At 37.0% G+C, this 12,411-nt stretch overlaps 1 protein-coding gene across 1 annotated transcript in view; it reads left to right on the top strand.

Annotated features, from left to right (window-relative positions):
* Positions 1-8,822, top strand: part of ASAH1 (N-acylsphingosine amidohydrolase 1) — a gene marked incomplete at its 5' end in the record, with an annotated part of 40,881 nt that extends 32,059 nt beyond the window's left edge. Inside the window, 7 exon segments of the mRNA XM_079726588.1 lie at positions 553-697; positions 1,239-1,293; positions 1,425-1,506; positions 6,248-6,379; positions 6,486-6,609; positions 6,987-7,043; positions 8,263-8,822. Coding sequence (XP_079582714.1) covers positions 553-697; positions 1,239-1,293; positions 1,425-1,506; positions 6,248-6,379; positions 6,486-6,609; positions 6,987-7,043; positions 8,263-8,352 — 685 coding nt within the window. The 3' untranslated portion in view covers positions 8,353-8,822.
* Between the last annotated feature and the right edge of the window lie 3,589 nt (positions 8,823-12,411).

The raw sequence follows: 12,411 nt of genomic DNA, 5'->3' as shown, positions 1-12,411 counted from the left end.
TGGTGTGTCTCAGTCCCTAAGAAGAGTAGGTTGTATTACACTGATGAAAAGTAAGTCCCAAGTCATTCCCAGAATATGACCAGAAGTAGAGATCCTAGATTCCGTAGTTTTGAGACCAGGTGGGTACACTCTTATTCAGTTATTTGAGAGTTTGTAGCTGAGGTGCACCCAGTGGACAGAAATCTGGAGCATGCTTGAAGGCCCTAGATGCACGTCTAGTTTATTGCTTAGAAGGAAGAGTAGCATTCTATTTCATGTGTCTTCTTGACCTTTCTGAAAAAAATATAACAGGGCTTTGTAATTAGAGACCTAAATACTAACCTGGGGTTTGCTAATATAGGCTGTGTCATGTTGGGGGAGTTACTTAACTTCTCTGAGCCTCAGTTTTATCATGTGGAAAATGGAGGCTAAAACTACCCATATTGAAAAATCCTTGTGAGGATTGATCGTTAGGGATTAGGTAGATAAAGCACATGGTACAACGCCTGACCACCATTATCATATTCATCATTATTATTGTTATTAAACGTCACTGAAATTTGTCTTTTGTAGGTGGAATGTAAATAATAATACCTGGGTCGTCACTGAGGAACTAAAACCTTTAACAGTGAATTTGGACTTCCAAAGAAACAATAAAACTGTCTTCAAGGCGGCAGGCTTTGCTGGCTATGTGGGCATGTTAACAGGATTCAAACCAGTAAGGAGTCTATTGTTACATAATTTTACAGGTAGCTCTCTGTGAAAGGGGGAGTCTAGGGAAGTGAGGACCTAAAAAGAATATGAAGCCCCAGTTCATCGCATTGTGCTTGTCGTTACCTTCCTTCTTAGGTTTGAGCTCACAGGGTAGAGAAGGGTAGGAAGTGGAGGTTTCGGAGCCTTTTGTGGAGATAAAGCATGTGGTGGGTCTCAAGGGCTGGGAGTGTAAATCTGGAATCTGGCCATGGGTCTGCCCCTCAAGCAACTTAGTCATTAAGTCTCTGCACTTAAGTTTCCTGGTCAGAAGATTGTGGCCAGCAACATCCCACCTACTTATCTCACTCAGTATATGTGAAAAATGCTTTGAACTTCTAAAAAAGCTCTGTTAATAGAAGGGGATAGTATCATGGTTTTGATTTTTCTCCCCCCACCCCGGCTCAATTTCCCAATCCAGGACCTGATATAACAGTGTAAAATAGCACAGTGAGAGGGCCTTAAACAGGATGGTTGAGGTTTCTGACATTGCTTTGTTTTCTTTTCAGGGACTATTTAGTCTTACGCTCAATGAACGTTTCAGTATAAATGGCGGTTTTATGGGTGAGTAGAGAGTTCTTAAATAAAATGGGAATTTCATAGCTGTTTTAAGAGGAGGGCTAGACTGTGCCTTCTGGTTCATAGTTTAATCTCTTCTAGGACCTGTGACACTGTGTGTGTTTGATCTCTTCCAGGTGTCATAGAATGGATTTTGGGAAAGAAAGATGCCAAGTGGATAGGGTTTATCATTAGATCAGTTCTGGAAAATAGCACAAGGTAATCTGTTTGGTTGCTTTATTATCAGATTTAATATTATTTTTTTCTTGAGATACAACTGACATTAGTTTAAGATGTACTACAAGATGTTTAGATACTTGTATATTTGGCATAATGGTCACCACAATAAGTCTAGTTAACATCCATCACCACACATAGTTACATATTTCTTTTTCCTTTTGATGAGCACTTTTAAGATTTCCTTTCTTTGCAACTTTCAAATATGCAGTATTGTTAACTGTAGACACAAAGATATACATTTCATCCCCAGGACTTATACTTATTTTATAACTGGAAGTTTGTACCTTTTGACCCTTCACCCATTTTGCCCACCTGTCACCACCCGCCCCCAGTCAACCACCAGTTTGTTCTCTGTATCTATGAATTCCTTTGTTTGTTTTTTGATTCCACTTATAAGTGTGATCACATGGTATTTGTCTTTCTCTGTCTGATTTATTTCATTTAGCAAAATTCTCTCAAGGTCCATCCATGTTGTCACAAATGGCAAGATTTCATTCTTTTTTTTGGCTAAGTAATACTGTGTTGTATATGTACCACATCTTTGTTATCCATTCGTCCTTAGATGGACACTTAGGTTGTTTCCATAACTTGGCTTAGTGTAAATAGTGCTGCGGTAAATGTGGGGCTGCAGACATCTTTCTGAGTTCATGTTTTCATGTCCTTCAGATAAATACTTGGAAGTGGGATTGGTGGTGGTGGTAATGGTGGTTTTAGCTTTTTGAGGAACCTCCATACTGGCGGTTTCATAGTGGCTGCGCCAGTTTACATTCCCACAAACAGTGCACAAGGGTTCCCTTTTCTCCACACCCTGGCCAACACTTGTTCCCGCTCGTCTCTTTGATAATAGCCAGTCTGACCTGTGAGATGATACCTTATCGTGGCTTTGATTTGCATTTCCCACCTTCTCATTGCACCTGTTGGCCATCTTCGGAAAAATGTCTATTCGGATTCTCTGTCCATTTTTTAATCAGGTTGTCTTTTTTTTTTTTGCTATTGAGTGGTATGAGTTCCAGATATATTATGGATATTAACCCCTTATCAGATAAATGATTTGCAAGTATTTCCTCCCATTCACTAGGTTGCCTTTTCATTTTGTTGATGGTTTTATTTGTTTAGAAGCTTTTTAGTTTGAGGGATTCCCACTTTTTTTTTTTTTCTTTGTTGCCTTTGTTTTGGTGTCAAATCCAAAAACTCATTGCCAAGACCAGTGTCAAGGAGCTTATTGCTGTGTTCTCCTTTAGGAGTTTTATGATTTCAGGTCTTACATTTAAGTCTTTAATCCATTTTGATTTTTGTGTATGGTGTAAGATAGTGGTTTGGTTTCATTCTTTTGCATGTGGCTGTCCAGTTTCCCAAATACCATTTATTGAAGAGACTGTCCTTCTCCAATGTATATTCTTGGTTCTTTTTTCATAACTTAATTATGGGCTCTCTGTTCTGTTCCATTGAACTATGTGTCTGCTTTTATGCCAGTACCATTGTTTTGATTACTATAGCTTTGTAATACAGTGTGGAATATAATTATTCTTCTTTTTCAAGATTGCTTTGGCTATTCAGGGCCTTTGTGATTCCACACAAATTTTAGGATTGTTCTATTTCTGTGAAAAATGTCTTTGGAATTTTGACAGGGATTGCAGTGAATCTGTAGATTTTTTGGGGTAGTTTGGACATTTTAACATTAATTCTTCCAGTCCATGACAGTGGAATATCTTTCTGTTTATTTGTGTCTTCTTCTGCTTCTTTCAACGGTATCTTATAGTTCTCAGTGTACAGGTCTTTCACCTCCTTGGTTAAATTTATTCCCATGTATTTTATTCTTTTTTATAGATATTTATATATATAAATTTATTTTTTTAAATTTATTTTTGGCTGCATTGGGTCTTTGTTGCTGTGTGTGGGCTTTCTCTAGTTGCGGTGAGCGGGCTTCTCATTGCAGTGGCTTCTCTTGTTGCGGAGCACAGGCTCTAGGCATGGGCTTCAGTAGTTGTGGCTCGTGGGCTCAGTAGTTGTGGCTCGTGGGCTCAGTAGTTGTGGCTTGTGGGCTCTAGAGTGCAGGCTCAGTAGTTGTAGTTGTGACATATGGACTTAGTTGCTCCGCGGCATGTGGGATCTTCCCGGATCAGGGATCGAACCCATGTTCCCTGCATTGGCAGGTGGATTCTTAACCACTGTACCACCAGGGAAGCCCTATTTTATTCTTTTTAATGTAATTGTAAATGGGATTGTTTTCTTAATTTCTCTTTCTGATAGTTCGTTATTAGTGTATGGAACCACAACGGATTTTTGCATACTGAGTTTGTGTCCTGCAACTTTACTGAATTTATTACTCCTAACAGTTTTTTTGGCAGAGTCTTTAGGGATTTCTATTTAGAGTATTATGTCATCTGCAGATAGTGACAATTTCAATTCTTCCTTTCTGATTTGGATACCTTTTATTTCTTTTTCTTGCCTGATTACTCTGGCTAATACTGCCAATACTGTATTGAATAAAAATGGCAAGAGGGGGCAACTTTGTCTTGTTCCTAATCTTAGAGAAAAAGCTTTTAGCTTTTCACTGCTGAGTATGATGTTAACTGTGGGCTTGTCATATATGGCCTTTATTATCTTGAGGTATGTTTCCTTTATACCCACTTTTTTGAGATGTTGAATAAATGGATGTTGAATTTTGTCAAATGCTTTTTCTGCATCTATTAAGATGATCATATTTTTATCCTTCATTTTGTTAATGGGTGTATCAAATTGATTGATTTGTGGATGTTGAACCATCTTTGCATCATGCTGTATGATCCTTTTAATATAGTTTATTTTCAATTACTCATATTAAAATATTTCCCAACTTTATCTTCCACTGAGGAACTATTTCAGAATTTCTTAGGTGAACCTTTGACACTCGGAATTCTTTGTTTTGTGTGTGTATGTTTATAGCAAGAAACGGAAATGATTTATTTAAAAAGTTCTGGGGATAGTGCCCCTATGAAGGGCATCTATGAATTTTTCTTGGTGTACAAACAAATCCCCACCCATACAGAAAAGAAAAATTTGTATAATAAAATCTTCATTTAGATCATAATACCCCCATGCATATATGGTCACCTTATCTTTGATAAAGGAGGCAAGAATATACAATGGAGGAAAGACAGCCTCTTCAGTAAGTGGTGCTGGGAAAACTGGACAGCTACATGTAAAAGAATGAAATTAGAACACTTCCTAACAACATACACAAAAATAAACTCAAAATGGGTTAAAGACCTAAATGTAAGGCCAGACACTATAAAACTCTTAGAGGAAAACATAGGCAGAACACTCTGTGACATAAATCACAGCAAGATCCTTTTTGACCCACCTCCTAGAGAAATGGAAATAAAAACAAAAATAAACAAATGGTACCTGGTGAAACTTCAAAGCTTTTGCACAGCAAAGGAAACCATAAACAAGACGAAAAGACAACCCTCAGAATGGGAGAAAATATTTGCAAATGAATCAACGGACAAAGGATTAATCTCCAAAATATACAAGCAGCTCATGCAGCTCAATATCAAAAAAACAAACAACCCAATGCAAAAATGGGCAGAAGACCTAAACAGACATTTCTCCAAAGAAGATACACAGATTGCCAACAAACACATGAAAGGATGCTTAACATCACTAATCATTAGAGAAATGCAAATCAAAACTACAATGAGGTATCACCTCACACCCATCAGAATGGCCATCATCAAAAAATCTACAAACAATAAAATACTGGAGAGGGTGTGGAGAAAAGTGGGAACCCTCTACTGTTGGTGGGAATGTAAATTGGTGCAGCCACTATGGGGAACAGTGTGGAGGTTCCTTAAAAAACTATAAATAGAACTGCCATATGACCCAGCAATACCACTGGGCATATACCCTGAGAAAACTGTAATTCAAAGAATCATGTACCACAGTGTTCATTGCAGCACTATTTACAATAGCCAGGACTTGGAAGCAACTTAAGTGTCCGTCAACAGATGAATGGATAAAGACAATGTGGCAAATATATACAATGGAATATTACTCAGCCATAAAAAGAAACAAAGTTGAGCTATTTGTAGTGAGGTGGATGGATCTAGAGTCTGTCATACAGAGTGAAGTAAGTCAGAAAGAATAAATACCATATGCTAACACATATATGGAATCTAAATTTTAAAAAAATGGTGCTGACAAACCTAGGGGCAGGACAGCAATACAGACGCAGACATAGAGAATGGACTTGAGGACACGGGGAGGGGGAAGGGTAAGCTGGGACAAAGTGAGAGAGTGGCATGGACATATATACACTACCAAACGTAAAATAGCTAGCTAGTGGGAAGCAGCCGCATAGCACAGGGAGATCAGCTTGGTGCTTTGTTACCACCTATTTTATATATATATATATATATATATATATATATATATATATATATATAAATTTATATTATTTTTCCTAGTTCTATTGTTGGGTGAAAGGTATAGACTATAAGGGTGAAAGGTGATCTCTTGAGACCGTTTTTTTTGTCCTTCAGGTTAGAGGGAACATCTCAGATCTCAGTGTTTCACCACATAGGAGTCAGGGATTGTTTCTTCCTGAGCCATTGTTCACTATCCTTTTTAAAAAAAATGTGTTCCTCAGATATTTGTTTCCCTTTAGTTTCCACAGCTAAAAAGTTTCCACTCCAAGTCAACTAAAAATGTTTCCTTTGTTTCAAATGTTTCTATATAGTTATGAAGAAGCCAAGACTATACTGACCAAAACCAAGATATTGGCCCCAGCATACTTTATCCTGGGAGGCAACAAGTCTGGGGAGGGTTGTGTGATTACACGAGACAGAGAACAGTGTTTGGATATATATGAGTAAGTACATTTGTTAAAGCAAAATAAGCAGACAGTAAAGCATAGACTGACGTTTGTACAGGTTTAAGGCATGAAACCTAGGAGGAATCTCTCTTTTTGTATCTAGACTCAACCCCAAGCAGGGTATATGGTATGTGGTACAAACAAATTACGACCGTTGGAAAAATCCCTTCTTCCTTGATAATCGCAGAACACCTGCAAAGATGTGTCTAAACCAGACAACCCAAGAGGTAACGTTCACAGTGTCATGTACAGAAAGAAATGGTGACTATTAAAGGTTATCTCCGTTCTGGCATTTTTCATTGGCCTTTGAAGAATTTATCAACCTCCCATTAGTCATTGTCTCTGGACAGTCCCAGCTGAGTTTCTGTTTTGTTTTTAATATAAAGAGCAAAATTTTGCCGTACTTTTTCGTTTCTTAGTTAATGCTGGACACCAATGTGATATATTAGAATCATCACCTGTAACAGTGATCCCAAGGGAAATTCTTTTATGGGGGAGGGGGGAGGTTGATTGAAGAATGTCTTGGTCTAATGACCCACTTGTGTGGATAAGGCTGCCAACATCTGTATTTAATGTACTGAAAAGAACTATTTTTGTGTTTTAGAATATCTCATTTGCAACCATGTACGATGTCCTGTCAACAAAACCTGTCCTCAACAAGGTATTTTTTAATAATTAATTAATTAATTAATTAATTAATTTGCTTTTAGGAAAAGGATTTGATCCCATGTTTTATCTTTCCCTGTTGTCTTGGATTAATCAGAGCTAGAATCCCAAGTCATGTTCAGCTTAAGGCTGCTTTTTAAAATGTTTTTGTGTGACCAAAACCGTAACTCTTGGAATGTGACAAAGAAGTTGGTCACTGCAGCTTGATAATGCAGTTTGGTCAGAGTGTTATTTCCAGCTTTACTTACATGGCATTTGGACTGAGTCTAGCATGTCAGTCTTGACTTCGCCATCTGTGGGGAACCGAATGTTGTATGCTGCGCCTGATACTTGACAAAGTCTGAAGTATGTTTTCAGACAGCTTGCTTTCTTAGTGGATTAGGGTTTCTCTTAAACATTATTACATCCTTTTATCATATCCCTACTCTATAGCTAAAATATGCAAAAGTGTCCTAATCATCCAATTTGCCAGTAGCCAGTAGCCCCTTCTTGTGTATTTCTGATTCCTCTGATTTTCCCCATTTGTTCCTTCTCTTCTTTTCCTTGGTCCTTTTTCCTAAACCCTCCCTGAAATCAGTGTGCCTCCATCACCTCTGCCAGAACAAACTGTCCTGTTCATTAGTATGTGACTGAGAACCTGGCTCTGAGGGAAACCTTCCTTATGCCCACAGACCCGCCATACTTCTCATTTTGCCCACACCATCTTCGTGTGAGCTCACAGTTGGGTTACTTACACATTCTGTGTGAGCTGGGTGTGTGCCTTCTGCATGCCTGCATAGTTTCCCTCATTGCGTGAGAAATGCTTTCAGGATAAGGATAGCCAAAGCTAAACCGTTTATACTCCATACTACACCATTAGTCTTTGTAAATTATGCATTGAGGAGGGTTAAGTGAGTCTTAAACCTTTGGTGGTGAAGCAGTATACTGCTCAGAAGTAAGACCTTGTAAAGAACTGAAAATTCTCTCCCACGCCTGTTTATATCATGATCTGGAATAATGGTTCTACTGAAGTCAGTTGTTTTAGTTGTTATTGACTTATTAATTTTTTGGATATTTATATTATGATACTTATTTTGTATCTTTTCACATATATATTATATATTAATTATTTAATGTTAAGAAACTTCATAAGCAATTCCACAAGAAATGCTAATATGAGGCAGGTCATCTTAGAATTGAAAACATCCTCAAAGTAAAAATCACTTTTCTTTCAGCTGACGGTATACACAGCCTTGATAGACGTTACCAAAGGTCAATTTGAAACATACCTGCGGGACTGCCCAGACCCCTGTATAGGTTGGTGAGCACACACCAGGCCTATAGGATGCGCCCTGTATGACATCAAGATGGGAGCTCACACAGGGCTGAGAAGTACAGCCGTCTGATCTCCTTCCAAGACTGAGATTGAGGGCGGATTCTCTTTGAGATGTGAGCTTGTCCTGCTTGATATGTTTACAATTCACAGGCTATTTTTGCCGTAATGGTTGATTTTTCTTATATACAGATAACTCCTTTTAGTGAAGTACAACAATCATCCAGAATTTACTGTGGTTCATTTCAGTCTGATTCATTTGGGAATGGGGATGGGCAACTAAAACTATTGTGGGACCCACCCCCATGGAATAAAGCAAGATTCACTGTGAGCACAGAATCCTGTACATCTGTGTAATAGTTAAATAGTCCACATTATTCAGTTTTTCACTTTTATCTACATATTTGTATGTTTTTGTCTTTTCTTCCTGGCTCTTCCTATTAAAATTAATATACCATTGTTTTTGCTGTCTGTGACAGCAGTGTATTTCACTAATTTTGATTGGTGGGGGATGAGACAGGCATTCAGCTGTATGTTTCTCTTCATGGGCAGCACATGGGCTTTTGACTCTGAATAGAAGTATTTTCTGGGGTTCTTGAAGTAACCGGTATGCAAGGCAGTCTTTTATACTCAGAATTGAAGTGTTTCCTTTTTCATAATTAACCTACCACCCACTAACCCCAGGAAGTTATTAAATAAATTTCCAAAACAATCCCGGGTTCTATGAATCAACAGTAAATAAGCAGGTCAAAGACTAGTGGAAAATGGGAGGTGAACTGTTAAACTCTCGTAAGTATCATTCATTTAATAAATAGATTTTTAGTTTTTCCTTCTGATCAATATGTAGTTTTTTTAACTAAGTATAGTTACTAAAAATGTTTTTCAGAAATCTATGAGAAGTGCTGATAGGACTTGTTAACCTTTCAGACCTTCACAGATTTGAAATGTATGCCAGTTGGGCAAGGCTGTAGCTACTTCAAATATTTCCTTGTGTACCTAACACCGAATGATTGGCTTGCCCTGTCATTATCAGTACAGAATTAAGGTTATCGTCTTGACTGTAGAAAATAGATTTTCAGTATTATGTATTTTTTCCTGTTAATTTACAGTTGCTAGATGGAATAAGGGAATCTATAACAAACCAGTATGTACTGAACAATACCATTGTCTTAGAAGCCAGGTAAAAATTTGTATTTTCAAATCATTTTCACGTTGAAAATCTGCCATGGCCAAAATAATCTGATATTGAAAATATTTTTCTGTCATCTCCTTAAGCTCTCAATATGCCAAGAGCTAATATGATGGATTTTTTTTTAATCGTTAAGTTCTTGTTTAGGAGAAGAGATTATAGCTCCTACTTTTTTTTCTTTTTTAAAAATCATAGAATTGATGGTAGGCTATCCAGCTAGATCCTAGATTTCAAGAGTTGAGTACAAGTGCTTTTAACTTTTTTCTTTTTTCAACTGAGCTACTTAAAACAGTGACAAATTCAGCACTAAAAACACAGAGAAGAGCTAATAAAATTTTCAAGTCGTTTATTAGAATTTTAACCAAAGCGATTATCCTTTGGTGTATCATTTTGTATAAAATACTTTGAAATAAATTTTTAAATAACCAGTTGCAGCTTTGCCAAGTTAGTTAGAAAACAGAAGTGTAACTTTTACTGAATAATTTTTTATAATTTTATTTTTGACAATTCCATTAGTTTTCCTACAGAGCAACTTTTTTTGCCCTTCAAATTGAAACAAATTTAAAACTTTTAGCACTGAGCAGCAGTATTTTACAGAGTTAATGTTTTACAGAGTTTAGCATAGAAAAACAGGAAGGTGCAATTTTTTTTATCAAGTGACATTGATGACAAACTGATTTAGAAGGAATGTTTTTTCATGTTCTGCTTTAGATACTGCCACAAGGTTTACTTAACAGTAATTTTAAAATTTTATTAATAAAGTTATGTAACCTAGGTATAGTAAAATAAAGGATTTTGTCTGTGTGCAGAGAATACCACATTAAATTTGTGTCAGACCTACTTTTTATCAGTTACACCTCTAAGCTACTTGATGGCTTCTGTACAGAAGCCAGTGGGCTAGGTTATTTTAATATTTTTTTAAATATACAAACAATATAGTAATTTATTCCTTTTGGTTAAAAAAATTTTTTTTAATGAAAAGAAACAGAAGTCTCTTTATTTCACTCTAATTCCACTCCTCTCGTGGGAGGTAACCCCTCACACATACTCTGTGCTATGTCCTATGCTTATTTTTGTTTTTCATTTAGCAGTATGAATCTTTCCATGTCACTGTCAATTTTCATCATACTTTTAAAATGCTCTGTAGGACTCTAAAATACATTTTGTGGACATTTAGTTTGTCTTCATGGTTTTGCAATGGTAAGTAATGCTACAGTGAACATATTTCGAGTATATGAAAGTTAACAGAGCAGATAATAAAGATGTGTTTAGGTGCACACTTATTTTGTATGCTACTACTGAAGCACCTGCCAGAATGTTTGAATCTTTATACACTTCCACCAACAGTGGGGAGAATGCCTTTTCCCAGGACACTCAAGACAGTGATTGTTGTCAAATGACATCGGTGAACACATTTGTAAGAGTGAGTACAGTTACTCTATTTCCATTGCCAGATTCATTTTCAAAGAATCCCTGGGGCATCCTGTAAAGACATTCCTGGGGAGATGGGGTCAGGTGGGCTATAACTCCAATTTGGTGAAGGGTCCACTATGAGTACTGATAACAGGTGCCTGTTAAAAACTGAAAAAAGGAGAAGGAAAACCCGATGGAGGACCCTCACCTGGAAAATCTGATCTGAAAGGGTGGGAAGAAACCAAGGAATTGTGACTCTTGGCCCTGTGTTCCAAGACAGTATTTTCCACCTAGACAGAATCAACAGCTTGTAACTGAAGCACTTCACATTGAAGTCAACAAGTTCAACACTGAGTGGTGTATCCAGGGCTCTAAAGTCAACAAGTTCAACACTGAGTGGTGTATCCAGGGCTCTACAATTATCATTTCATAAATCAAGTCATTCTGGAAACACCAACTTACCTAACATTCAACCCTTCTGGCTACTGAGTCACTGAATTCCAGAAGTCTTTGGGGACAACAACGTATCCAGCACTGGAATAAGAAAAAGATTCTATTCTGTCCTTCCGCAGTGTCTGCTCAGAGATAGATAGATAGAACCAGGCTGGAGTGATCCTTGGCCTTATTCATAAAGGCAATACTTAAGTGGTACTCTGCTTGGAAGGCTTTCAAGGTACTGCTTTTATCATGATTACATTTTATCCTAAGTACAAACAGGTCTGGCTCCCTTTTTTATATCCTTACTTCCTGCAGCTCGAAAAGGAAATGAACTGAGTGAACATTCATTTAGTAGGTGCACATACAATTCAGTAGAAAAGGGATAGTATTTTTAACAAATGGAACTGGAACAATTGGATACTAATCAGAAAATAAAGGAACATTGATCCATATCTCCGTACACAAAAATTAATTCAAAATGATAATCAGTGACCTAAATGTAAAAATCTAAAGCTATAAAACCTCTAGGAGAAAACAAGAAAAATCTATGTGACCTTGGGTTATGGAAAAATTTCTTAGATATGATACTACATGCATGATGCATAAGAGGAAATAGTAAATCAGCTTCCATCAAAATTGAGAACTTCTTTAATAGGCACTGAAAAAAGAATAAAAAGGCTCAGGAAAGATTTGCAGATCACTGATCTAATAAAGGACTTTAGAATATATAAACAACTCTTACAACTCAAAAATAAGAAATCCAACAACCCAATTTTAAAAATAGGCAGAATATTTGAAGACAGTTCAAAGACAACATATGGATGGCAAATGTGTACATGAAATGTTCAAGATCATTAGTTATTAGGGATATGCAAGTCAAACCATAATGAGATACCACTACACATGTATTAGAATGTCTAAAAATTACAAAGACTGATAATACCAAGTGTTGGCTGGGATGTGGAGCAAGTGTAGTGGAAGCCTCAGTGTGTAATGGAGGAGTCATGCAAA

This window comes from Hyperoodon ampullatus, assembly GCF_949752795.1.
Source record: "Hyperoodon ampullatus genome assembly, chromosome: 20".
In the NCBI taxonomy this organism is placed as follows: domain Eukaryota; kingdom Metazoa; phylum Chordata; class Mammalia; order Artiodactyla; family Ziphiidae; genus Hyperoodon; species Hyperoodon ampullatus.
This window is presented reverse-complemented; position numbering and strand designations above follow the sequence as displayed.